We start from the raw sequence: 27,995 nt of genomic DNA, 5'->3' as shown, positions 1-27,995 counted from the left end.
TTCTGGGTGATGTTGGCACTTTTGGATTGGTTTAGAGTAGAGACAGACTGTCTAACATAGGTGATAGGTATTGGAAAATTATTGTAAATAATGTACATGTAGTTTTTAGTATAAAAAGCCAACATCGCCCCAAGGGTGGTCAGTGTGCCATGAACCAGCCTGCCAGACAGATCTCAGCAGCTCAGAAAAAGAATGGAATAGATAAAAGAAAATAAACTTGAAAACCAGAGCAGAGGAATCTCGACTTCTTCTTCTAGGGGCTGGGAAAAAAGACTTTTTAATACCTCAGGAGCCATTCCAGCAACACAAAACCTGAGGAGATGAACTCAGGATGGCCTTGCCCTGGGGTGAAGCAGCTCCCCTGACACCCCTCAGTGCGCCTGAGGTCCCAGTGGAGCAGCTCAGCAAGGATTATTTCAAAGACTTGGCACCTCCACACGTAAAAACCAAACAATTTCAACATCTGCTTGGGTTGCTTTCAGTTTTTTGTAGGGTTTTGCTGTGGGGGTGGAATAAACTCTTTCCTTCTTGCTCGGGAGGAGTTAATGATTTATGGGTCAGCGGGCCAGCTCTGATTTCTGCAGAATTGAAGTTTCTCTCTGTGGGGCCAGATCTGAGCGTGTGGGCACTATAAAACTCCTCCTTTGCCTGGGGAGACCTGGAGGAGAGCAGTCCCTGTTCCATCCTGTGAGTGCTGAACACGCCAGGGCTCTCCATCTCCTGCCTCCACTGCCCAGGTAAGGCAAATATCCAAGGGCTGCTCCTGGGAGCTCCTGAGCAGCTCCAGGCCAGGAAATTAAATCAGATTAAACCAAAAGGTATGAGAAGGCCTGAAAGAAAGGCAGAGGAGTGAAGCAGGTAGGGAGGTGTTGAGTTTGGGTTTAAGGCAGGGAGCACCCAGGTCAGGAAGTTAAATTAATCCAGGAGGGGTGATAAGGGCTGAAAGAAAGACCCAGGAGTGAAGCAGGGAAATGTTGGGTTTAGGGCAGGGAGCACCCAGGCCAGGAAATTAAATCAGATTAAACCAAAAGTATGAGAAGGACTGAAAGAAAGGCAGAGGAGTGAAGCAGGGAAATGTTGGGTTTAGGGCAGGGAGCACCCAGGTCAGAAAATTAAATCAGATTAATCCAGGAGGGGTGACAACGATTGAAAGAAAGGTGACTCCAGTAGGATTTCTCCTGACTAGGAATTTATTTCCTTCCAAAGAGATTTATTACTACAAATATAAAGTGTTTTACTCCTAAATTTCCAGAAAAGAAATTCAGCTCCTGCTCCTCTCCTGTGACTGTAGGAACTGCTCAGGAGTGGAGAAATCAGACCTGTGCATGTAGCTGGGTAAAACACCCCCAAATACCCCTCTGCTCTCTTCACAGGTACTGGCCCAGGAGGGGAATGTGGTGACACCTGTGGGACCTCCAGGCAGGAATAACCATGCCAGCTTTGGAGCTGGGGAGGCAGAGGAGCTGTGCAGCCCTGCTTGGGTCCCTCCTCACTGCTGCTCTCATTGTCACTGTCCACAGTAAGTGCGCGAGTCCACCAGGATGGAATGAGACCCCTGGAGGAAAACCTTCTCCTGGGCTTTACAAGACTTGAATCCTTCTCTTTTCCTCATTGCTTGTGCACTTCCAGGCCTCTGTAAATCTTTGTGATCAGCTCTTCCTTTGCCTTTTTTTTCTCTTTCTGTGGGAAGCAGGTAAAAAACTATTGTAGCTGAAAAAGTGCAATAATTTATACTAAGTTGGGAGAAGAAATGCTTCATCTGGGCTTTGTGTCCAGCCTTTGAATCTATGACATTATATTATATTATATTATATTATATTATATTATATTATATTATATTATATTATATTATATTATATTATATTATATTATATTATTATTACATTACATCATATCATATAATATTGTACTAAAACTGTACTAAAGAAAGAGAAAGGATACATCAGAAGGCTTCACAAGAATGATAATAAAAGCTCATGACTGACTCCTCAGAGTCCGACACAGCTGGCTGTGATTGGTCATTAATTAAAAACAATTCACATGGAACCAATCAAACATTCGCCCTGTGAAAAACGCCAATCACTTGTTTTTAAAATTTTAAGAGTTTAAGAGTTTAATAGTAATAAAATGGTTATAAAAATAGCAATATAATTAGAGTAATATAAATTTGGACAATTTGGATTAGGACAATATGAGACAATAAAAACAAAGAGTTATGGACAGTCCAGATACCTTTTTATGGACAAAATAAGCCCGAAAAAGGACCCACGTTAACAGAGGATTAACCCTTAAAAACAGTAACCTGTTGCATATTCATACACCTCATACATGATGCATAAATTCCATTCAAACACAGGATTCTGTCTGGGCAGTGTCAACTTCTTCCTCTGAATCCTGATGGCATCTTCAAGGCTGAGGAGACAGGAAGAAGTTCGTTTCTCCTGATAATGGGGCAATAAATTCCCTTTCTCTGAAAGATTTAGGTGTCCTGTGGCTGCTGTCTGGTCTGAGTACCTCATTCCTTTCTTAAAAAAATATCTCACATATATAGTTTCTATTTTAACATTATTTTATACCCTAAAACTATATTTAATACACTACTTCAAAAAAATTAATACAGCATAACTTTCTAACATAACACACATAATATTCATTTGAATATTTGCAAAAAGCCAATCATAAAATACGCACTTTTCACCCACCTGATGGTAAACAATGTCCAAGCCACATTCCAAAGCAGCAAAACACAGGAGCAGCAATCAGATAATTACTGTTTTCATTTTTCTCTGAGGCTTCTCAGCTTCCCAGGAGAAAATCCTGGGCAAAGAGGATTTTCCAGAAGGTGCCATGGTGACAGAGCTCTGTGTCCGCAGGTGTCTGTCCCCCTCCACCACGATCTCCATCAGCAGAGCCCAAGCGGCGGCTGGAGGGCATCGAGCACTTCCACTATGGCTACAGGGTTGAGTTTGTCTGCAGGCCAGGCTATGTGAGGAACACTCGCGTTTCAAACGTCCTCACCTGCGGAGTGAGCGGGGTGTGGCGTGGATCCAGTGACATCTGCATACGTGAGTGTGTCTGGGGGGTCCCTGCCCTTGGGTCTGGTGGTTTTGGGGTCTCTGAATGCAGGAGGAAGGAATGAATCTGACCCCATGTTCTCAGAAGGCTGATTTATTATTTTATGATATTATATGGTATTAAAGAATACTATACTAAAACTGTACTAAAAGTGTCAGAACCCACAAAATTCCTCTGGCTGCCCTGGAGGGCTCGAGGCCCTGCCCAGGGGGCTCAGAGACCCTGGCACAGAGCCCAAGACCCCTGTGCCTTTGATTTAGCCCCTGGAAAAACAATTACCTACCTTTATATGAAGAATTACAAGCCATGAAAGTTTAAGTAGAGTAATATTACTTTGTCATGGGGTGAAAAATAGATTTTTTGGGGTTTTTAGAATGGGAGTTCAAGAGGCAAGATGGAGGAATCTGGGCATGTCCAACCTTTCTCCTTCTTGTTCTTGGCCTCCAACTTCTGCTGTGATGGTGGCACTTTTAGATTGGTTGAGAGTAGAAGCTCACTGTCTAATATAGGTGATAGGTATTGGGAAGTTATTGTAAATATTGTACACGTAGTTTTTAGTATAAAAAGACAACACCACCTCTAAGGCGGGCAGTGTGCCTCAACCCAACCTGCCAGACAGATCTCAATGCGTCAGAGAAAGAATTTTATAGATAAGAAACAATAAACAACCTTTGGAACGAGAACAGAAGAGTTCTGACTCTTCCTTCGACTGCCGGGCTGGGAAAAGAGGCTTGTTATATATATCAGAGTCACTCTGACCAGCAGAGATTCTGAGATAAAAGAATACTAAAAATAGAGAAAGGATACAGACAGAAGGCTGGAAAGAATGATAATGAAAACCTGTGACTCTCCCTTCAGAGAGTCTGACACAGCTTGACAGTAATTGGCCAATAAGTCAAAACAATTCACATGCAACCAATGAAACAAGCACCTGTGGGTAAACAATGTCCAAACCATATTCCAAAGCAGCAAAACACAGGAGAAGCAAATCAGATAATTATTGTTTTCATTTTTCTCTGAGGCTTCTCAGCTTCCCAGGAGAAAAATCCTGAGCAAAGAGGATTTTCCAGAAAATATGACAGTGACACTTGGGTTGGTACAAGATCATCTCTAGGGCCCCTCCCAACCCCACCCATTCTGGGATTCTGTGGCTTTTGGTTTTGATTCCTTCTGTTGGAGCAGAACCCAAAGTGAGCCCTGGGGATGGTGGCAATGAGTGACCGGAAGGGAAGCGCTGGGTTTGTTCCTCTGGGTGCTGGCAGGGGTGGCAGGAGCTGAAATCACCTCTGGTGCTGGCTGTGCTTCACTGCTGACTCAAAGGATGTCCTTCTGCTCAGGCATTTTGAGCCTCTGTGTCTAGAAAAGCATTGGAGCTGCAGAGGGAGGGTCCTTTAGCCGGGCAGAGATGGTGCCACGGGTCTCTGCAAACCCCAGAGGCAGCAGCTCACGGGGCAGGTCTGGCCAGCACTGGGAGTCACAGAATAACCTTAGGTTGAAGTGGACATCTGGAAGTGTTTGCTCCGCCCCCTGGCTCAGAAATGGGCAACTCTTTGGCTTTCCTGCCAAGAAACGGAGCTGGGAGCTGACTGGAGCCCTGTTGTCCCCAGCCAGGGCGTGCAGCTACCCCGGGGAGCTGGCCAATGGCAGACTGGTCGTGCCTGAAGCATTCACCTTTGGTTCCAAAGTGACCTTCACCTGCAACGCTGGGTAAGCCACGAGCACCTGGGCCACAGGGCTTCTCCCTTTCCAGCCAGTTTTCCAAAGCTTTTCCCCCCTTTGCAGTCAGAGCCTCCCCCATGTAGGTAATTGCAGACCCTGACTGAAATACCTTTTAAGCTTTAAGACTGACTGTGAGTGTCTCAATCTCCTTCTTTGAGGCAGTTCTTCCCAAACTCAGGTTCACCCTCCTGCCTCTTTTCAAACCATTCCCAATGTTTCAGGGTCCTTTTGAAGGAAAGAGGTGAATACTGAGCTCAGAGCTCTAAGTAGTTGAAAAAGATTATGCATTTCCTTAGAAACGGGTAATTTTTTAAATTAAAAAAAATGTTTTTGTCAAAAGCCAGCGTGTCCTTGAGGAAGTGACACTTTCTGACTAATTTCTGATCTCTGGAATTCTGACAAAGGAGCCCAAATGTTGCTGGTGGTGATGTGGGTAACACATCAGGACTGAGTCTGTGGGATAATTCCCTCTCCCCTGTCTCACCCAGGTACAGACTGATTGGAGACTCTGAGATTGAATGTGTGACCAGAAATGAGGCTCTTACCTGGGACAGAGATATTCCCACTTGTCAGGGTAAGCAGAGGTCCTTAATTATCTGTTCTTTAATTATCTGGGATGTGGCTGGGGCTGCATAAAGAGTCTGTTGTGTTGCTCTGCTGAGGATTTTGGTATCTCAGTGGCATCTGCAGTTTGGCATCTGCTCAGGATTTTGGCATGGTGGAGCCTAGAAATACATTTTTAATCTGTGTTTCCCTTCCTGCAGAAATGTTCATTCACTCTCTGGGAGTGATGCAGCTGCATTTGAGTCCGGGATATCCCAAACCCGCTCAGTGCCCAGCCAGAACTCAGGGCTGGGGCAGCTCCTCAAGACCTGCCTTTGATTTCTGACCCTTCTGCTACCTCCTGTTCCCACCTTTTTCTGGCCAGATCCTTGGTTTAAAACTTATTAAATTCTTTTATTTGCCTCTTCTTCTCATTCCCATGATGATCTTCCCCTTCTTCCACAGCGATTCCCTGTGAACCCCCTCCAGAAATAGAGAATGGGCAGCACAGTGGGATGGACAAGGACCATTTTCAGTATGGGGACTCTGTCACCTACCGGTGCCATAGGCCCAGGAGGGGAGAGAGACCTTTCTCCTTGGTGGGAGAGGCCTCCATTTTCTGCACAAGCAAGGACAACCTGAACGGTGTGTGGAGCAGCCCAGCTCCAGAATGCAAAGGTGAGCTGCTCCCACATCCCAGCACCAGCCCCTGCACTGCTGCCTGCTCCTGCTCTGCTGTTTCCTCCCTTGGAACCTCCTCTCCCCTCCATCCTGCTGGAATGGAACCACCTCCTGCAGATGGGACCCTCTGAGTGTGGCAGCTGTGACAGGAACTGGGGTCTCCCCTCATGGTCACGGTGTCAGCAGGGAGGTGGGAGTGGGATTTTACTGTGCTCACAGGGCAGGGGATCCCTCTCACCTGCTGTGAACCAGAACACCTGCAAAGAATTCCCAAACCTGCTCCCTGGGTTCTCATTATGCCTTGCCTTAAAAACCTCTGCTGTAACATGGGGCAAGATGTACAAAACCAGCACATCACCGTGCTGCTGTTTTCAGCCCTTCTGAAAAAGGTGATGGGGTTTTTTCAAAACCCTCATATTCCATATATCTGTCTCAGTTTGGAAAGCCAGGTGTCTGCTAAGGAAGGCAGGAGCCTCCCCTGAAATGGAAAATGTAAACCCCTTCCCTCCAAACTGATAAATTTGAAATTAAGGGCCTCTCAGGCAAAAATTTGGGAGTAGGAATAACAGTTCTTTATTAGGGAAGAAAATAAAAAGATAAAATAAACAATGCAGTGAACTAAACCAACACTGCCAGAGTCAGAACCCATCCTGACACCCTGTGGGTCAGGCTGTTGGCAGCAGCCCCATTGGAATTGTGGCTCAGCCCTCCTGCAGTGCCAGGGCTGGTTCTGCTGGAGCAGGGATCCTGGAGAAAGGTGCAGTCTCTGCCTCTGAAGATCCAGGGGAAGAAGAGGCAGCTGCTGTTCCTCTGGGGAATCCAGTGCAGAAGCCGTGCTGGTGTTCCAGAATCTCCAGATTATATCTGGGTAGGAATGCTTGGCTCCTCCCTCTGGGCTCACATCTCCCAATGGGATGCTGTAGCTCTTATCAGCCATTCAGTGACATCCAATAGCTGTTATCAGCAGATGGCTCTCTGGAGGGAGAGAGAAAGAAAAACTTGTGGAAGAGATAAAGAAAAACTGCCTAATTAACAGAAGATAACTGCCACACCTCTAACAGATGGCAAATAGAATACACCCTGCCTTGCAATCTGGGACAGTATCATAACCCTCACATCTCCCATCTGGAGCCTGACTGCTGCTTCCCTGTGTGCTTCCCCTGGCACAGTGGTGACCTGCAAGCAGCCAAGAGTGACAAATGGGAAGCTGCTGAGTGTGTCCCAGCCTGACTACAGCTTTGGGGACACGGTGGTGTTCGACTGCGACCTGCACTACAGCCTGAGCGGCAGCGAGGCCTCCACCTGCAGGGACAACGGCCTCTGGGAGCCCCCCGTGCCCCTCTGCCAGCGCAGTGAGTCTGCAGGGACAGTGCTGTACTGCACTAAATAGTTTATTTAGTTGTTGCTTTGCACTGGGTGATTGGAGATTTGCACTGAGTCGTCTTTATATTGCACTGAACGGTTTATATCACATGATTTGTTCTTCCCCTCTCTTATCACGTGTTTTTTCCCTCACATCCCCCTCTCCCCAGTACCCGCTGGTGGTGGTCTCTCCCCTGTGGTTTTCACCCAAATTCCCTCCATGCCAGGCCCTGTGATGCAGCACTGTCCCTAAACTGCTGTCTCACCCCCAGGCAGCTGTGATGACCCCCCAGATGTGAGGAATGCTGTGAAAGCCAGGCTGGCTGGCAACCTGTTCCCTGTGGACACCGTGATCACCTACGAGTGCCAGCAGGGCCACCAGTTCAGTCCAGGGCAAACCACCTGGAACATCAGCTGCCTGCAGGACTTCGTGTGGAGTGAAGCCCCACCTCCATGTGAAAGTGAGTGCCTGGGGCTTTTGTGACTGCCAGAGTGTGTGAAGAAGCTGCATGTGAGGTGGGGACAGTCTGGGGGACAGGGGGTTGCACCAGGGCTCAGCGTGGTCTTTGCTGACCCTGGAATTCCTTTGATTTATTCCTCAGCTGCAGAGTTTGCTTTGCTTTATTTGCCAGCTCCTCGAACCTCTGGAAAACACCCATTGTGCTCTTGAGGGTGCACCACCAACATTCCACACCCCAGGAAAGTCCAGGGATGCTTTTGGGGCAGATTTAATGTCATGAAGTGTTTTTCCATCCATCCTTGTCTTCACAACAAATTTCCTGTCACCCGCTTGGCTTTGCTGTGGTTTCACCCTCTCTGATTTTGGCATTTCCCAGGAATTCCTTGCCCAGATCCACACATCCCAAACGGAAGGCCCTTGCACCCATGGCAAGTGAAAGAGGATTATGAGAGCGGGGACAGGCTGGAGGTGGCGTGCAGTGACGGATTTGCTTTCAAAGGCCGTGGCAGCAGCATCACCCTCCTCTGTGGCAGCGATGGTGAATGGGATCCAGCAGTGCCAGAGTGCATTCCAGGTGGGACAGAGTGGTGAAATGAGCATGGCAGAAACCATGGAGAATTTCCCCTCACTCCAGGTGGCCCCAGGTCTACTTCTCCTGGGTTAATGTGGAACATACAGGCAGCAAAATGTCCAGATGGGCCATGTGGAAAAAGGGCAGGGTTTTGGCAGGGCTGAGCTGGTGTCTGGAGGGTGGAAGGGTGGTGAGTTGGAAGCTTCTAGGGGCTTGGGAGGTTCCTGAGGAACCCAGGGAGACATTTACCCAGCTGGAAGGGGATGTGGTTTGTGTTTGGGGCTGCTTTGCTGACATGAGGCTGGGGAGCAGGGGATGTTCCCAAGGCATTTCCCCTGTCAGGAGAAAATGAGTAAATAACTGACACTGCTCCAACTCCTGACCCAGCACCACCCAATATGCCCAAAAAACTCAGGAAAACCTTGGCAGGAGGGAAAAACCTGCTCCACCTCCCAGGACAGGCAGATTAGAGCATGGAGAATTCTCTGTACTGACCCTTCAGGGTTACAGAGGCAGCCTGAGACCTGCACCTGGGGCATGGTCACTTTTCTGCCATGGTTCAGATTTGTTGGTAGCTCTTCTCCATAGAAAACATGACCGGAGTTCTTTTTGGAAACACACAACATCCTTTCTTTCCCATTATTTCCAGAGCCACATTGCCCAAAGCCAGACATCCCTCATGGAAAGGAGGTTTATAAAGGCAGAAGTGACTATTCAGTGGGGACCCAGGTGAGGCTGGCCTGTGAGGAGGGCTTTGTCCTCAGGGGCTCTGAATCCATCACCTGTGGGGCTGATCAGAGCTGGGAGCCCGAGGTGCCCTTCTGTGACAAAGGTAAGTGTGACACGCAGGGGACAAGAGATCTCCTGCCACCAGTGGGAGATCTGCCTGCAGCTCCTGCTCCTGGGGACACCACCTGAGCCAGGTGTCCCCTCCCCAGAGCTGGAATTAGAATCATTAAGGTTGGAAAATACCTCCAACATCATCAGGTCCAGGCTTTGAGTGAATGCCCCAGTGCCACATCCACGTGTTTCTTGAACACTTCAGGAGTGGGGAGGCCACCACTGGGAATATCCTGATATTTCTGGGGCGCTTTAAGAGGCCAGAATCCAGGCAGCAGCTCCCTGTGAATTTGCCTCACACCAACCACAAAATGAACTTTGTGCTGATTTCACAGAAACGCTTTTGGCTCTCACCTGAAGGTGCTAACTGTGCTGCACGTGTCTTTCTTTCTCAATTCCCTTTTTTCCACAGCCTGTGGGCCCCCTCCCCAGATTGCCTTTGGGCAGCACTCTGGCAGAGGTGGCAGGGAGTTCTCTTATGGCTCCAAGGTGACCTACAGCTGTGCAGAGGGGCTGTCCCTGGTGGGGGACGAGTCCCTCTACTGCACCTCGGATGATGGCAAGAGCCTGGCGTGGAGTGGACCTGCCCCGGAGTGCAGGGGTGAGTGGTTTTGGTAGGGAAAGATTTTAAAATCATAGAAAATTCGGGGGGTTAGACAAAGTTAGGCTTAGTAGGCCCTGGGAAAATGTTAAAGGTAGGCTCTGGGAAATAATTAATGTGGAGGAGACACGAACAAGACTTTGTATTTGCTAGAATATGTTAGGCCTTGTATTTGCCAGAATATGTGAAACTGCGCCTGTGTAGTCAGTATATGATAAATTATAGAATTGTTAGGTGTGATTGGATATAATTATTGTTTAAAGAATCGTGAGAAACTATGTTAGAGGTTTGAGGGGGATCACGAGAAATCCATCCATGCTTGGATGAAATCAATGTATACAGTAGAACAATGTAAGTTTGATAATTAACATATAAGTTATATAATGATAGACTATAAAATGCATATAATATAAAATATAAATACAAATTATAAAATATAAAATTATAAATAAAATAGAAATATAGTAATTATAAATATATAAATATGTAAAAATATAGATATATAGATATATAGATATATAAATATATAGATATATAAATATATAAATATATAAATATATTTATATATAAATATATAAATATATAAATATATAAATATATAAATATATAAATATATAAATATATAAATATAGAATACGTTCAGCTCGAAACCATGTTGGGTCAGATTTGGGTCTGTGCACCCCTGACACCCAGAGCTCTTCAATAAAAGCACCTGCATGCAATCATTTTGTGATTCTGTGTTCCTGAACGCTGACAGTTTGGGGTCACTGTGGGATCAGGGCATGGCAGTGCCAACACTCAGAACAATGGGGTTAAAGTGAGCAGGGCTGCCTGCAGATGCTGCTTCCTCTACAGGAGAGGGGATGATCCCTCTGGAAGTGACAGACTGTAAAAACTGAAATGAGGGATGCAGGACTCCAGGGGCTCTCCAAAATGCAGTTTATTCCATCCAAGATGTCACAGCAGTCCAGGATTGTGGGTGACAGAGCTGTGCCCACAGCTGTCAGCTCCAGCTGCAGGCAGGCCTGGATACCCCTAGTTTGGGTTACAATGCATTCTATACTTTTCTTTTGGTTACATTGCAATATATACTTTTCTTTGCTGAGCATTTTAATACAGTAGAACCAATCTATACCTTAACTTTTATCTATAGCCCACCATAACTACTGTAATTACCATATTCATGTTACTATTCTCCAGTCACTCAAAGTCAGTACATTTACAGTTTAAGCTAGAAGTTGTTTTTCAGTTTTCTTGCAGTAGAAAATTCTGAGACCTTTTTTCTACTTGCAACTTTGCTGACTTTTTTGCCTGTGCTATCTTTCTGCTTGGTAAAAACATCTTCTTGTTTGGGGTGGGTTTATCCTTTGCTCTAAGTCATAAAAACCCCTTCTAACTAACATACTTTTTGCTCCCTTAAGTTGTCCAGTGAGACTGGCTCAGCAATTCTTTCCTTCTATATCAAAACTTGCTTCCATCTCTTATTCCTTCTTCATATCCTACATTCAAAACTGTTTCTGCTAAACACACATATCTGTGAGACTTTCTTGTCAAACTTTCATCCTTCCCAACGTCAGACCCTGCTTCTCCTCACCATCAGGGGTTGGGAGGAGCAGCCCTGCCCGGGTTCTGCTGTGCCCAGAGCCCAGTGCCAGCTCTGCTCTGTCCCACAGCGGTTCGGTGCCCCAAGCCCGTGGTGGAGAGGGGAAGGATGACCCCACAGGTGTTCACCTTTCCCTACGGGCTGCTCCTGAATTTCTCCTGTGAGGAAGGCTTCAGGCTGCGTGGTGCTGCCCAGACTCAGTGCCAGGCTGATGGCACCTGGGATCCGCCCGTGCCCACCTGCCAGCCAGGTGAGTGCCAGCCCTGCCCTGCACGGCCTGGGGGCTGCTCTGCTGGGTCACAGGGAGAGTTTTCTCCTCCATCTCCTCCCATTATTGGGTTTTTTGTGTGTGTTTCCCCCTCAGTTCAGTGCCCCAGACTCCCCAAGCAGGATGATGTGGTGATCAACTTCAACAAGATGTGGTATGAGGTGAATGAAACTGTGACCTTCTACTGTGATAGGCACTTAGTGGCACCCTCCAAAACCACCTGCTCAGCTGATGGCACCTGGACACCACCACCCACGTGTGTAAGTCCCACCAGCTGCCCCGTTTTTCCTGTTTCTTGCCCCATTTGTAGCTTTGGTCCAGCTTCGTGAGGGTGGTTGCTTTGTCACCCCGCACTGGAGTCTCACTCTGCCTTTGTTTTGGTTCTTTTTAAGAGGAAAAATGAGGTGTGTGAGAGGGTGCTTCAAAGCAAAGCAGCTTTTCAGTGTGGAATGCCTCTGTCAGAACTGAAAACCTGGCTGGAAGTCCAAAAGCTCTTCCTGGAGATCCAGAAACTTGAAAAAGAGCTAAGACTCGCCACCTACGGCTGACTGGTGGCACTGGGATTGTAAGAACCATCCTCTGTGTGTTGGATCATGATGCTGACTGAGGATTTCTATGACTTTGAAGTAGCCAGGACAAAATCTAACAATTGGCCATGGATTTGGTCACATGAGGAATCAATGACTTGTGAGTCAATGACTTGTGAGTCCATTTGTAGAGCTCACCAGGTTCAGTTTGTAGGTCACTTTATGCCTTTCAAAGCTTCACATTTACATCTGTTTGCTACACTGGCAGTGCACAGTTAGGAAGGAACGGAGCGGAAAGTGAATTTTGGTGGTAGAAAGAGGCATGAACGTGGTGAGACCCACTCACCTCTCCAGTCTATCCCAGTGCTGCCCAGTTCACACACGCTGCACTCATTAGTGGGAACAACCCCTTCACTGCCTAATTACTTTTCTCATCACAAAGAAAACCTCAAAGCCTCTGTCCTAGCAAAGCAAAAATGTCAGGTATTCTTCCCAAGCAGGATGGAAGTGTGTGCCCCAAGGACAAATAACAGTGTACAGAAAGAAATGAATGGTTCTGATTTTATTTTTTTCTGCACCATCCAGGGAAGGTGAAGCACTGTGTGGGCCATGTGTCTTGTGATGGGATTAAAATAAACCTGAAATTGTAAAAACAGCTCTGTCTGGGTTTTAATAATCTCTAATACATATAAAGCACATATGAAGTACTACTCCTGTCTCTAGTAAAGGGAAGTATTTCTGTAATAGGTATGAAGTACAGATAATATATAAAGTGTATATAAGAAATAGGTTTATTTAAAGTGTATGCAAATAAACAGCTCAGTTAGGTGCTGTTCCATGAGTGCAGGGATTTGGGGGGTGTTTCCACAGCAGCCTGACCCCCCACCCCACCTGCCCAAACCTGCTCCAGACACGAGGCCAGGCTGCTGCAGAGCACTCTGAGCTGTGAACCCAGAGCAGCCTCCCCTGCCTTGCACATCCCAGGGCTGGGGGTGGTGTCAGTGGCGTCTTTGGCCCGTCCCCAACTTCCCACTGCTGCTTCCCCTTCCCTGGCAGGCTCTCGGGGCAGAGGAGCTCTCCTTGCCAGGGCAGCTCCCACCCCTCACCATGCCAGGGCAGCTCCTGGCAGTGCTGGCTCTGCTGCTGCAGCCCATGGGGACTCAGGGTGAGTGTCCTGCCCATCCTTCTTGGGGTCTGGGCTTCTGGGGCTCAGCTTTCCTTCCACAGGGGTTTTGGGAAGAGCTGATAGAGCTTTGCAGTGCCTGAAGGGGCTCCAGGAAGGCTGGAGAGGGGCTTTGCACCAGCAATGGCCTGGCAGGGAAAGGGGAATGGGTTTAGGGTGAATAAGGGCAGGGTTGGATTGGGTGCTAGGAAGGAATTGTTCTCTGGGAGGGTGGGCAGGCCCTGGAACAGATGCCCAGAGCAGCTGTGGCTGCCCCTGGATCCCTGGCAGTGCCCAAGGCCAGGCTGGGACAGTGGGAGGTGTCTCTGCCCAGGATGGGGTTTAATGTCCCTTCCATCCCAACTTTAATGTCCCTTGCATTCCAAATTTTATGTCCCTTCCACAATGTCCCCTCCCTGATTCCCTGACTGACTCTGTGAGGCCTCAGCCCTGGGGCAGCCCCCGGAGCTGCCCAAGGCAGCTGGGCCATGGGCAGGCATCACCCAGGCTGACCTCAGAACTGCAGAAGTGCAAATCTGCTGAGTGCTGAATGTCCCTGGGAAGGGGAATAAGCAGCAGTTCCTGTCTGGAAGTTGGGGGTTCAGTTAAACCCAAACCTTTCCAGAAACTTCCCCAGGGTGCACAGCCCTGCACCAGCACTGCCTGTGCACTCTGCTTTTATTCTTAATATTTATTGCTTTTACTTCCTAATGCTTCTCAGCCCATTTACCAAAGCCAAACATTGCTAATGAGGTGCCAATAATTATTGTGGAGGAGACACAAACAAGATATTTTCCACGGTAATGGCACCAAAAGGCAGCATGGGTGGCACTGCCCTGGCACAGTGCAGGTGTGGGATGCTGCAGCACCTGGAAGAGGACCAGGATGTTCTGACAAGTTTTTAACTCTATCTTGGTGACCTGCCAGCACTGCCAGGCATGAAGAAACCCCAGTTAGAGCTGTTGGAGTTTTGTTTTCTCTGTTATTTGTGATAAGCCCCCAAATATTTCTCATGGGAGGAATGGAAAGAGGAGTTTTTTGTTGGGACATCAGTGATGTGCAGGTGTGACTGAGGTTATGCAGTTGTTGTAGAACCTCTTTTTTTTGTCAGGCTGGAGGGAGCTGCTGCACCTGAGCCTGAGCAAGGGCTCTAAGGGAAGGCCAGGGAAGGTTTTGATTATGTAGAAAAGAAATACTACAGGTTTGGGGTTCTGCTGATGGCTCAGGATGTTTATTAACCCCCAAACCCCTGCCCCAGTCACTGCAGTCATTACACAGCTTTGTCTCTATGGATATTGACAGTTTGGTCAGATTAACTTCCCCAGGAATTGTTCTGGGGAGTTTTGAGAAGGCTGAGAGAAAGAACTAAAACAATCTTGCACCTGGTGTTTTGAACAGTTGTTTTCTCATAAGGTGTTTACCAAAGGGGATTTCCTTAATTAGCCAGTGGTGAATTTCCTTAATTAGCCAGTGGTAAAGGGGTGTTGATTAAATGACCAATCAGGTACACCTGTATCAGAACAGTGTATAAAAAGGAATGTGTTTCTAATAAAGAGATAATATATAATGTGTGTGTGTATATATATATATATATAAATGAACATATAAATAGGTTCATTTATAGTGTATGCAAATAAACAGCTCAATTAGGTGCTGTTCCATGAGTGCAGGGGTGTGGGGGGTGTTTCCACAGCAGCTGAAGAGTTATTGTTATTAGCCTGCTGAAGAGAGTTTGTGTCATCTTCCCTTCTGTTCCTGACCCAACAGTGCCACATCCCCTCTCCCCCCCAGCCAGAGCTGCTGTGACATTTGGCCACTGTGGTGCCATTATGCAAGAATACCCCTAAAAACTGTGACCGTGTTCACAGGGGTCTTAGGGAAGAGATGAGGATCTGACTCCATGTTTCAGAAGGCTTGATTTATTATTTTATGATATATGTTATATTAAAACTATACTAAAAGAATAGAAGAAAGAATTTCATCAGAAGGTTAGCTAAGATTAGAATAGGAAAGAATGATAACAAAGGTTTGGGGCTTGGCTCTCTGTCTGAGCTAGCTGGGCTGTGATTACAAACAATCAACATGGGCCAATCACAGATGCACCTGTTGCATTCCACAGCAGCAGATAACCATTGTTTATATTTTGTTCCTGAGGCCTCTCAGCTTCTCAGGAGAAAAAAATCCTAAGGAAAGGATTTTCCATAAAAGACGTCTGTGACAAAAAGCCTTTATTTTTTCTTTTTTGGCGCTCCACAGAGGCTCAATGTCCCATCCCTCCCATCGCCCACGGGCAGCTGAGCTCTGCAGAGAACTTCACCTTCGGCAGCACAGCCACGCTGCAGTGTGACCCCGGCTTCGTGGGCACTGCCAGCACTGTACACTGCACATCCATGGGCAGTTGGCGCCCACGGGTGCCCTCCTGCATCCCAGGTGAGCTCACACCCTCTGCTGGCCTCTGGAATCGGCTGCTCCCGTTTCCCCAAAAGCACTTGGAGGGGGGGTTGGAGGGTGGGCATCACCAGGAGCGCTGCGGGCTGGCAGGATTCAAGCTGCACCAAGGGAAATTTAGGCTGGAGATCAGGAAAAGGTTTTTTACAGAAAGAGTGATGAAGTTCTGGAATGGCTGCCCAGGGAGGTGGTGGAGTCCCCATCCCTGGGTGTGTTTAGCAAAGCCTGGATGTGGCACTGGGTGCCAGGGTTGAGTTGAGGTGCTGGGGCTGGGTTGGACTCAGTGATTTGAAGGTCTCTTCCAACCCAGTGATTCTGTGAATTCTGTGAATTCCCTCTGGGATCACTCTGAGGAGCATAGCAGGGCTGTCCTTCCTGCAAGGGACACCCACAAGGTACCAAAGCACACAAGAATAAAGATTCTCACTCAGTTCACATTCTCTGGTGAATTTTCCCCACTGGTTTTCTCATTCTCTTCACCACACAGCCAAGCTCAGTGGTGCTGCTGTCCCTCACTTATTTTTAGGGTTTTCCACAAAGGAAAATCTGCCAGTGCTGAGGCTCCGTGCTGTCCCCTGCTCTGTGTCCCCAGGGCAGTGCTGAGGTTCTGTGCTGTCCCCTCCTGTCCCCACGGCAATGCTGAGGCTCTGTGCTGTCACCTGCTTTGTCCTGAGGCTCTGTGCTGTCCCTGCTGTCCCCAGGACAGTGCTGAGGCCCTGTGCTGTTCCCCTGCTTTGTCTGACCCCGGGACAGTGCTGGGGCTCTGTGCTGTCCCTGCTCTCTGTCCCCTGCTCTGTCCTGATGCTCTGTGCTGTCCCTGCTGTCCCCAGGGCAGTGCTGAGGCTCTGTCCCTGCTGTCCCCAGGGCAGTGATAAGTTTCTGTGCTGTCCCCAGGGCAGTGCTGAGTCTCTGTGTTGTCCCTGCTGTCCCCAGGGCAGTGATAAGGCTCTGTCCCTGCTGTCCCCAGGGCAGTGATAAGTTTCTGTGCTGTCCCCAGGGCAGTGATAAGGCTCTGTCCCTGCTGTCCCCAGGGCAGTGATACGTTTCTGTGCTGTCCCCAGGGCAGTGCTGAGTCTCTGTGTTGTCCCTGCTGTCCCCAGGGCAGTGTCGCCACCCTCCCTCTGTGGAGTTCGCCGATTCCCAGCCCCGGCGGGAGTTCCCTGTTGGCACCACGCTGTCCTACTCGTGCAGAACCGGCTTCTCCCCCATCCCCGGGGTGTCCCCAACCATCACCTGTCTCCAGAACTTCTCGTGGTCCGCGGTGCCCCAGCTGTGCCAGAGTGAGTACATCAGTGATGCATCTGTCATATTTTCTGAAAAATCCCTTTGCCAGGATTTCTTCTCCTGGGAAGCTGAGAAGCTTCATCTTCTACGTGTTTTGCTCCTCTGGAATGTGATTTGGAGAATTATTTACCCAGCATGTGAATTGTTTTAACTTAATGACCAACCCTAGTCCAGCTGTGTTGGACTGTCTGAGTCTGTCACGGGTTTTTATTATTCATTCTTTTCTGGCCTTCTGATGTCTCCTTTCTTTTTCTTTAGTGCAGTTTTAGTATATAATTTTCTGTTAATAAGAATAGAATAGAATAGAATAGAATAGAATAGAATAGAATAGAATAGAATAGAATAGAATAGAATAGAATATATTCAGAATAAAAAGATCGGTTTCTGCCAGCATGTTCTGCCATCATGCTCTGCCAGCACATCACCCATGGGGTGACACGGCTGTCACACCCCGTCCTGGCTTCCCGCAGCATCCTCGGCTCTCCCTGGCAGTAATTTCGCTGCTCAAAAGGTGGCGTGCCTGGATAGGAAACGCTGCGGCTCTCCCTGGTTATTTAGAGGCTCCAACAAAAATTCAGAAATGCAGCCAGTGAGGAGCCATCCCCCAGCGCGATTTCTAGCTGATCACAGGCTCTCACATGGAGCCCCACATTTCTTTTCGCACAGAAAAGCAAGGCACAATTCTTCCCAAGAATATTCTTATCTCATTTGCTGTGCCTGTGTTTGTGCAAAAGTAGAATGCAACATGGAGATTATTTACCCAAAGTGACGGTGTTTTGTTCTCTTGGCCTGCCAGGGCCAGGTGTGTGTGTGTGTGTCAGGACTGTCGGGTGACAATCACGAGATTCTGTGCAGTGTGTGCAGGGTTGAGTGCTTGGCAGATTCAGTTCACACGTAATGTAATATTGTGTCATATAATATAGAATAATATAGCATAATAATATACTATATAGCAATATATAATATTATATTTATTATTATAATTATATCATCAATATATTTCTAACAATAATATATAATATTTAATAATATATAATACTAATATTATATCATTAATATACTAATTATATATTATAGAATATCGATACATTACTTATATTATTATATTTAATATTATATAATATATACTATTTAATAATATATAATTATTATAATTATGTGTTATTAATATATTTATTAAAATACTATTATAGTATGGTTGTAATATATTAATTTATTATATTATAATATATTATTTTATTATTATACTATATTATTATCATACTATTATTGTTATGTTATACTATTATTATACTATTATATTTTATATTATACTATACTGTTATACTGTTATATTATTAATATAATATAGTAATTAATTCACCTTCTGATATCAATAGACTCCTCCTAATAATTCTCTCCCCTCGTTGGGGTTGCCTGTGAATACAATACTCACATCTTTCTGCCTTCCAAGAGCAGCTCTTGTTACCCTGTAATTGCCATCCCTGAGCCTGCCAGCTCTGCTCAGAGGTGCCTGGCAGCGCTGCCTGGCAGCTTGGCTGGCAATGGCTCGGTGCCAGCCTCTCCTCTCTGCTGCTGCTGCTGTCCCCCAGAGGTGCAGTGTCCCCGCCCGGCCATCCCCCACGGGACGGAGACCAGCCCCAGCAGAGCCGAGTACACCTTTGGGCAGCAGGTGGAGTTCCAGTGTGACCATGGCTTCAAGCTCCGGGGCAATGACAGGGTGCAGTGCTCCTCTGATGGGATATGGAGACCCCCCGTGCCCCACTGTGACAGAGGTGAGTGGGGACAGGGCTGGGGACATCCGTGGGGAGGTGTCACTGTCATATTTTCTGGAAAATCCCTTTGCCCAGGATTTTGTTCCTGGGACGCTGAGAAGCCTCAGAGAAAAAGGGAAACAATATTATCTGATTTGCTTCTCCTGTGTTTTGCTCCTTTGGAATGTGTTTGGAGATTGTTTACCCACAGGTGATTGTGTCATTGGTTTCATGTGAATTGTTTTTACTCTTTGGCCAATCAGTGCCAAACTGTGTCAGGACTCTGGAAGGAGTCAGGAGTTTTCATTATTATCTTTTAGCCTTGTCTAAGTATTCTTTCTGTATTCTTTAGTGTAGTTTAGTTTGGTATTCTTTAATATAATATAGTATCATGAAATAATAAATTAGCCTTCTGAGAACATGGAGTCAGATTCATCATCCTGGAGCGCCCTGCAAATACAATAGGGAGGGACAGCAGGGAGAAAATTGTGTGAGAAGGTGCCCAAGGCACAGCAGTGAAGGGCTTTGGCATTTCCATCTTCTCCCAAAACTGTGATTGGTGAAATGTGTTGGTTAATGGGATTTTCAGCCATTTCTAAAAGGATTCTTCAAGGGGTTTATAATGCTCACCATTCCCTGACCTTGCTTAGGAGCAGGATGGAAAAGAGAGAGGATGAGGATGAGGAAGGGGCTGAAGGGGAGGGAACAGGTGCTGCAGTGCTGAGGGTGGGTTCCTCTGCTGGGTCAGCCTGGGAGCACTGGCACAGCCATGGCCAAAGCTGGCCAGGGGCAGGGAGAACTGCGAGGAGAGCAACACATGCCATGAACACAGAGAACCAGCCTCTGGTCTTGCCTCCCTGCATTCTGCCTCCCTAACGGGATGAGGAAAACCTGACTTTTCCCTTTACTCTCACCCAGTCTGTGGTCCCCCTCCCAAAATCACCAACGGGCAGCACTCTGGCATGGGGTTCACCCGGTTCACCTACGGCTCTGAAGTGAAGTACAGCTGTGCAGAGGGGCTGTCCCTCATCGGGCACAAATCCCTCTACTGCACCTCCGAGGATGGGGAGAACCTGACCTGGAGCGGGCCTGCCCCCGAGTGCAGGGGTGAGTGGTTTGGGGTCACTCTGGCATCAGGGCATGGCACCAGCCTGATGCCAGCACTCAGAACAAACCGGGCAGGGCTGCCTGCAGCTGCTGCTTCCTCCACAGGAGGGGGAATGATCCCTCTGGAAGCGACAGACCCTGGTTCTCCTCACCATCACGGGTTGGGAGGAGCAGCCCTGCCCGGGTTCTGCTGTGCCCAGAGCCCAGTGCCAGCTCTGCTCTGTCCCACAGTGGTTCGGTGCCCCAAGCCCGTGGTGGAGAGGGGAAGGATGACCCCACAGGTGTTCACCTTTCCCTATGGGCTGCTCCTGCACTTCTCCTGCGAGGAAGGCTTCAGGCTGCGTGGTGCTGCCCAGACTCAGTGCCAGGCTGATGGCACCTGGGACCCGCCCGTGCCCACCTGCCAGCCAGGTGAGTGAGCATTTTCTCCTCCACCTCCCATTCCTGGATTTTTAATGTGCATTTTCCTTTCAGTTCAGTGTCCCAAACCCCCACAGCAGGAGGATGTAGTGATTCATCACTAACAAGCTGTGCTATGAGGCGAATGAAACTGTGACCTTCTCCTGCATTTAGGGGTGCTTCCAAAATCTCCTGCTCAGCTGTGGCCCCTGGGATAGAGCAGAGGGCTTGGGGTGCAGGATTGCCTGGCTCTGTCTGTCCTTGGGGCTTCCTGAGTCCTTCTCCTCTTTGCAGAAGAAACAGCCTTCCCAAAGCTGGTGTTTTCCAGGTAATAGTTGAGGTTTTATTGACAGCTGTGTGTAAAGGAGGTCTAAGACAGGTCAGGAGCTCACTGACTTTCCCTTCCCTTGTTGCCAAATGTCCACCCCCACCATGGGGATGCCTGGATTGAGACACTGCCAGAAACAGCAAATCCATGAGGAATTCACAGCCCCTCGCAGGGCCTGCTCTGACCTTCACTCTCTTCTTGAAAAGAAGTATTTTTGATTCCACAGCTCCACAATTTTAAGTTCCTCTGCACTTCCCAAACTCCTTTCTGACCTCTGGCTGAGCTGCCTTCTGCCCTGGGTTTTCCTTTCAGTCCTGTGTCCAGAACCACGAGTGCCCTTTGCAAAGGTGAAAAGCCCTTTGGGTGAGCAAACGTGGTACCAGACCAACGAGACTGTCACCTTGGAGTGCCTTCCTGGCTACCAGTTCCCAGACAGTGGAATGACGGAAAATGCCTGGACAGCCAAGTGCTTGCCTGATGGCAGCTGGACAGCACTGCCCAAGTGTGTGAGTACCACAAAATTACAGAATGGTTGGGTTGGGGGGAGCCTTAAAGATCATCCAGTTCCACCCCTGCCATGGTGGAACCTTCCCAAGTGCTCAGAGCCTCAGGTTGCTGAGCCTGGCTGAGTCTCTGGGTGGGTGCTGCCTGATTTCTAACATGAAAACTGCCTAAACTTCTCAAAAGTTTTTCATTTTTGGTCCTGAGGAGGATGCAGCCCCGGCTGGGACAGGGCAGCCTCACTGCTGAGGAGTGGGTGGCTCTGCCTCTGCTGCAGCCCATCCTCACAGGCTTTTCTGGGCTTTGTTTTCCTGTTTAACAGATGAAAGAAGGTGATGCTGATGTGTGTCAAGAGGTTCATTACATTAAATCGACCTTTGAATGTGGTGTGCCTGTGGAAAAAGTGAAAAGTCTGCTGGAAATCCAGAAACTGTTCCTGGAGATTAAAAAATTACAGATGGAGCTAGAGAACTGAAAAGAAACTGGGCCCTTGTAATGCTCACCTTTCCTTTGGTGAACTCACGGTTTGTGCAGTCCCAGCATCTCTAAAAAGGTTCTGGGTGATTTTGTGGTTTATGTTTGCATGCCTGGAGCCAGAAAAATAATCAGCAGTGCACGGGAGGCTGCTTTGCTGTGCTGGATGCCAGAGCAGGGAGTGGGTTTTGCTCTAACCTACAAGCTTGATTTGCTCTTTAACTAATAAGTTGTTTCATGTTTCATATTAGGAAGAATGAAAAGAAATTAAATTTAGCTTTTTAAAATCACTGTCTCAACTGTGGTAAGCTGAGGTAAAAGAGAGTGAAATCCAGAAAAGCTGAGATGAGTCCAGAGGTGGCTCTGAAGGTTCTGCTGCTGCCATGGTTTGGGTACATTTGGGTCCATGGTTTCTGCTGCTGAGGTTTGGGTACATTTGCACCCTGCTGGAAGCAGTGGTGGCAATAAGTGTTAAACCTGCTTTCTGTCCATCCAGCTTCTGATTTCTGTTTGTCTGGGTAAGGGCAGCTCACAAGAAGTGTATTGTAAAGGCTGCCTCACCTCATCCCTGGGTTCAAACAGGTTCCTGGCCATGCCAAATGTCCGAGCTGGTGTCATCATCCACACCCAGCTTTTGGTGGGCGAATGCTAACAATAATTATTGGTCAGTGCTCACTGCCAGCCTCAGCACAAAATAAGAGCAAACCAATACAAATAACACCTGCCTGGATCCCAGATGGCTGCTCTGGGGCTGGGCTGGGGATGCCACAGATCCAGCCCTGGCTGGTGCCTTCCTGCAGGGGAACCCTGGGCCATCCAAGCACCCTCCTGGAGCAGGGAAGGGACCACAGAAGGGGTTCCTCACCTGAGGAGGTGTTCTCCTGACACAGGTGACTGCGGGGCCCCTCCTGCCATGACCCACTCCAGGCCCTCCAGCAGCTCCAGCAGCTTCCCAATGGGATCCAGGGTGATGCAGGATCCCGGGGCTGCCGGACACCTCAGACACCTCGGAGTGTCTGCCCAGGGACATCTGCTCCAGGCTGCCCTAGCCCTAAATACCCTCCTTTATATCTGAAACACAGCCCCGGGCTAGCATCCCTGTTCCTCCTGCTGGCTGGCACCATCCCTGTCCCCAGGGACAAACCCGATGGGCTGACACCATCCCTGCCCAGGGGACAAACCCTTTGTGCTGGCACTGTCCCTGTCCCCAGGGACAAACCCTGCTGCGCTGGCCGTGTCCCTGTACAGGGGACAACACCACTGGGCTGGCAGTGTCCCTTTACTCAAGGATAACCCCACTGTGCTGGCAGTGTCCCTGTTCAGGGGACAAACCCGGTGTGCTGGCACCGTCCCTGTCCCAGGGGGCAAACTCGCTGCACTAGCATTGTCCCTATCCCAGGGGACAAACCTATTGTGCTGGCACCATCCCTGTCCCAAGGCACAACCCTGCTGGGCTGGCACTGTCCCTGTCCCCAGGGACAACCCCACTGGGCTGGCACTGTCCCTGCCCAGGGGACAACCCCACTGTGCTGGCACCATCCCTGAGGACAACCCTGCTGGGCTGGCACCCTCCGTGTACCCAGGGACATCCCTGTCCCCAGACCTGGACGTGGCTCAGGTTGGCCGCTGCCTTTGGGCACCTCTGCGGACAAGGAGCCAGGGCTGTCCCCTCGCTGTCCCCAAAGTACGGCTCATGAGGACGTGTCCTCTCGCTCGGGGTTCCTGCGGCTGTCCCCGCACCCCAAACTCCTGTCCCCAGCCCGTCCCCAGTCTCCTGCCCCATCCCCACGGCTCGGGGGCAGCGCGCTGGCTGGGGCACGAAGGGGTTAAAGCGCCCGGGGCTGGCCTGCGGGGAAGGAGCAGCCTCCCCTCCCTCGCTGTGCACATCTGGATGCAATAAGGGCTGGGGAGGCCGGAGCATTCCTGAGCACTGAGCTGGAGGCTGCTGCGCTGCCGGCCATGGGGCCCTGGCGCTGCCTGCTGCTGCTGCTGCCGCTGCTCGCCCCGGCCCTGCGCGCCCAGCAGCAGCAGTTCATGGAGTACGTGGAGCGCCGCATCACCCTCCTGGAGGTACAGCCCTGCACCCCGAATCGCCCCGGGACAGGCAGCCAAACCCTTCCCCAGGGAGGCCATGGGGCTGGGAGCGGGGCTGGTGAGGAGGAGCTGGGCTGGGGATGGAGCACGGCTGGGGTGGGGAGCTCTGGAAGCTCCTGCCGGGGTCCTGCACAGCCCAGCTGGGATACACCGGGGCAAGATGGGTGTGGGAGCACTGGGGGACAGGGGGATCATGGGGGCAGGGGCGTTGTAGCTGTGGGAGAGCCGTGGGGGCATCACAGGAATGGGAACATCCCAGGAGAAGGGGCATTGTTGGTCTGAGAGATCCATGGGGACATCGCAGGAATGGAAACATCAGAACTATGGGGACATCATGGGAATGGAAACATCACAGGAGAAGGGGCATTGCAGGTCTGAGAAACATGGGGACATCACAGGAATGGGAACATCACGGGAGAGCAAGAACATTGTGGGTCTGGAGGAGCCATGGGGACATCACAGGAATGGGAACATCATTGGAGAAGGGGCATTAGGGGTCTGGGAGAATCATGGGGACATCTGGGGAATGGGAACATCAGAACTATGGGGACATCACAGGAATGGGAACATCACAGGAGAAGGGGCTTTGTGGGTCTGGAAGAGCCATGGGCACATCAGGAATGAGAACATCACAGGAGAAGGAGCATTGTGGGTGTGAGAAACATGGGGAGATCACAGGAATGGGAACATCAGAGCCATGGGGACATCAGGGGAATGGGAACATCAGAGCCATGGGGACATCGCAGGAATGGGAACATTACAGGAGAAAGGGGCATTGCAGGTCTGAGAAACATGGGGACATCACAGGAATGGGAACATCATGGGAAAGCAGGGCATTGTGGGTCTGGAAGAGTCATGGGGACATCAGGAATGAGAACACCACAGGAGAAGGGGCATTGGTAGGTCTGGGAAAACCATGGGGACATCACTGGAATGGGAACATCACAGGTCTGGGAACATCATGGGAAAGCAGAGACATTGCAGGTCTGGGAGCTTCACAGGGTCATCACAGCAACGAGGGCATCAAGGATGTGGGAGCCGTGTGGGAGACTGGGGAGCTCTGTGAGCTCAGGAACATCATGGGGGCATCCTGGGGGTGTCACAGGAGAGCAGGGCCTTATGGGTCTGGCGGGGTGCACAGGAATGGGATATTGTGGGTCTGGGAACATCATGGGAGCATTGCAGGAATGGGCATCACAGGTCTGGGAACATTGCAGAAGGAACGTGGGAGCTTTGTGTGCTTGGGAGCACCACAGGAGTAGGAACAGGGTAGGATGGGACCCAGAGCCATGAGCCCCGTGTGGCTCCAGGGCCTCCCCCAGCCTGGGCAGGCTGGCACAGCTGCCATGGTGAGCTGTGAGCTTTGGAGACCTCAGTGTCCCCCTGGCCACCCCAGGAGAGGATCTCCCAGTGGCACGACCAGAGCAGCCGCTACTCCACGGAGCTGCGGGACTTCAAGAACCAGGTGCTGGGGATGCTGGAGGCGGCCGAGAAGGAGCGGGAGGCGCTGCGGGCAGAGGCCGAGGGCGCGGCCGTGCGCGTGGACCGGCTGGAGAGGGAGGTGGACTACCTGGAGACACAGAACCCCGCCCCGCCCTGCATGGAGGTGGATGAGACGCTGATGGACAAGCAGGTGGCCACAGCCAAGCAGAGGAAGAATGAGAAGTACACCAAGCTCACAGGTGAGGGGCTGCCGTGGCTCCCTGGGGGATTGGATATTATGCAAATCCCTTATAATTCAAATTAAATTTGTATCTGGTGTTGTAGAATGGAGTTTAAATGTTAACCAAGCTCTTAGGCAAAGTTTTAAATCTTGGAGGCACCATAGGAAGAGCTAATATTTCCCACAAAGCTGGAATTGCCAAAAGCTGTGTCGGGGATATGAATTGGATACTGCCCTTGATGGCTGGGTTCAGGGAGACCCAGGAGCTCAAACTCCCAAGGTGCTCAGCAACCTGCATCCCCCTGCACAGCAGATGAAACCACCCCAGGTGTTGGAATGACTCCTGTCTGAGGGTTACCCTGACCCTTCCCAGCCCACCCCAGTCCAGGTGTCCCCCAGCCATGGGCCAGGGCATTGTGTCACAGCAGGGCATCTCAGATGTCTCTGGCACAAGCTCCTGCATCCCCCACAGCCTGGAAGCTGCATCCAAGCCCCAGGCTGGAGCCCTGTGTGTCCCCAAAGCCTCTGGGGCAGGGCTGGGGTGAGGGTGGCTCCTCTCTGTGTCATGGATGCACTAGGGGACTTCCCAATGCCACCAGGGATGCTCCTAAACCCCTTCAATGACTTTCCAAGGGGTTTGGGTGGGACAGGTCCAGGCCATAATTCAGTGGTTACCTGAGATAGTAAAGGTTGTTCTTAGGAGTAGGCTAGTGATGAAAATTAGATTTGCTTGGGGGTTCATTAGCAGGGGAAGGAGTTGAACCATCATTTTCAGAGTATGGGCTCAATAGCTTGTTTAGCTGACCCTACTAGAAAGTAATATAAAGGAAGTATGGAGGGTTTTGATTCCTTTAGTGTAGGTTTGATTCCTGCTTTTTGAAGCTCCAGCATGGAGCAGCAGCAGTGCTGTAGGGCCGGGCTGTTCCCAGGCTCTCACAGCCATCCCCTCTCTCACAGATTGCAGTGACACCATCGCCAGTGTCAGGGCCATGAAGATCCTGAAGCGTTTCGGCAGCTCCTCGGGGCTCTGGACCAAGGACGCTGCAGGGAGCTCAGAGAAGATCTACGTGTTTGATGGCACCGCCAACGACACCGTTTACGTCTTCCCCCGCATGCGGGAGTTCACCCTCTTCTCTGCCACCCGCAAGGCCGCCCGCATCAAGCTGCCCTACCCCTGGGTGGGCACCGGGCACCTCGTCTACGATGGCCATCTCTACTACATCCGCCAGCAGGGCCAGTCCTTCCAGGTGATCAAGTTCAACCTGGCCAACAAGACGGTGGTGGACAGCTCGGTGTTCCCGGCTGAGGAGCAGATCCCCGTCTTCGGCCTCTCCCCCTCCACCTACATCGAGGTGTCGGCGGACGAGGAAGGCCTCTGGGCCATCTATGCCACCAAGGAGGACGAGAAGAACATGTGCCTGGCCAAGCTGGACCCCGCCTCGCTGGACATCGAGCAGATGTGGGACACGCCGTGCCCGCGGGAGAACGCCGAGGGCGCCTTCGTGGTGTGCGGGGCGCTGCACGTGGTGTACAACACGCGCCTGCCCAGCCGCGCCCGCGTCCAGTGCGTCTTCGACGTCAGCGGCACGCTGGCCCCCGAGGACGCCTCCCTGGTCTATTTCCCCAAGCGCTACGGCTCCCATGCCAGCCTCAAGTACAGCCCCAGGGAGAGGCAGATCTACGCCTGGGATGATGGCTACCAGATCATTTACCGCATGGAGATGAAGAAGAAGCTGGAGGTCTGAGGGTGCGGCCTAACCCGGCCCGGCCCAGTCCAGCCCAGCCCTTCTCCCATCACTGTGAAATGAGGAAATGCTGGATCCCCACCCCAGCCATCCCCCGGCACTGGTGTCCCCACCTGGGAGCAGCCAGCAGAGTCCTGGACTAATTTAACGAGGTTTTCTTTTCTGATATAATGAATAAATAGTACGCAGCGAAGTGCGGCCGCCTGCCTGGGGGAGTGTGGGGTGCTGGGCAGGGCTGTCAGAGCCCTGAGCTTCACCTTGCCCCTGAGACACCCCAAAAATCACTTCCCAAGGGTGGGGTGTCCTTGCAGGGCTCAGAGCAGCACAGACAGACCTTGGGTGGGTGCCTGGGCAGGGGTTTGTTTGGTGAGGGTTTTGGAAGGGCTTAGGGCAGAGATGGAACACGAGGCTTTGGGCAGGCTGCTGCTCAGGGCCAGCTCGTTTTACATGAACAAAACTGTGAGCAAACAGCAAAATCCTTTAATCTGGGAGGACAACAGGAGATTTCCCTCCCCTGCCGGGGCGGTGCTCCAGCCAGCAGGCCCCAGATGTTGCTGATTTACTGAGTTTGTCTCTAATGAAGCACAGGCCGCCTCCCCCTGCAGCCACAGATTCTCCATCTTATATAAGGCCCTGGGTTGCCCCATCCCCTTCCCTTCCCTCTTCCTCTGGCACAGAGCAGCCCCAGAGGGCATGGGGCAGCACAGGGCAGGTGCTGGGAGCCCCTCAGGGGCTGGGGACAGCCCCAGTTGTCCCCACACCATGTCTGTCCTTCCTGCAGCAGCA

The 27,995-nt window shown here is 50.2% G+C and overlaps 2 protein-coding genes across 2 annotated transcripts; both read left to right on the top strand.

Moving 5' to 3' along the window:
- Positions 1 to 542: 542 nt before the first annotated feature.
- On the top strand, positions 543 to 21,994 carry LOC102064551 (complement receptor type 1). The gene is made up of 22 exons (XM_074527935.1): positions 543 to 737; positions 1,374 to 1,519; positions 2,874 to 3,065; positions 4,683 to 4,782; positions 5,283 to 5,368; positions 5,803 to 6,015; positions 7,188 to 7,370; positions 7,653 to 7,841; positions 8,217 to 8,414; positions 9,061 to 9,243; positions 9,664 to 9,852; positions 11,526 to 11,705; positions 11,820 to 11,983; positions 12,116 to 12,268; positions 13,193 to 13,415; positions 15,669 to 15,842; positions 16,961 to 17,140; positions 18,737 to 18,919; positions 19,817 to 20,005; positions 20,237 to 20,416; positions 21,045 to 21,238; positions 21,556 to 21,994. The coding sequence occupies exons 2-22, from the start codon at positions 1,432 to 1,434 to the stop codon at positions 21,706 to 21,708; spliced, it is 3,594 nt and encodes a 1,197-aa protein (XP_074384036.1). The 5' UTR covers positions 543 to 737; positions 1,374 to 1,431; the 3' UTR covers positions 21,709 to 21,994.
- Positions 21,995 to 23,589: 1,595 nt separating this feature from the next.
- On the top strand, positions 23,590 to 27,402 carry OLFML3 (olfactomedin like 3). The gene is made up of 3 exons (XM_074528144.1): positions 23,590 to 23,777; positions 25,198 to 25,483; positions 26,422 to 27,402. The coding sequence occupies exons 1-3, from the start codon at positions 23,667 to 23,669 to the stop codon at positions 27,207 to 27,209; spliced, it is 1,185 nt and encodes a 394-aa protein (XP_074384245.1). The 5' UTR covers positions 23,590 to 23,666; the 3' UTR covers positions 27,210 to 27,402.
- The last annotated feature ends 593 nt before the right edge of the window (positions 27,403 to 27,995 follow it).

Source organism: Zonotrichia albicollis, chromosome 28 (assembly GCF_047830755.1).
Source record: "Zonotrichia albicollis isolate bZonAlb1 chromosome 28, bZonAlb1.hap1, whole genome shotgun sequence".
Lineage (NCBI taxonomy): Eukaryota > Metazoa > Chordata > Aves > Passeriformes > Passerellidae > Zonotrichia > Zonotrichia albicollis.
Note: the sequence above shows the minus strand (reverse complement) of the source record. Positions and strands in the feature narration are given on the sequence as shown.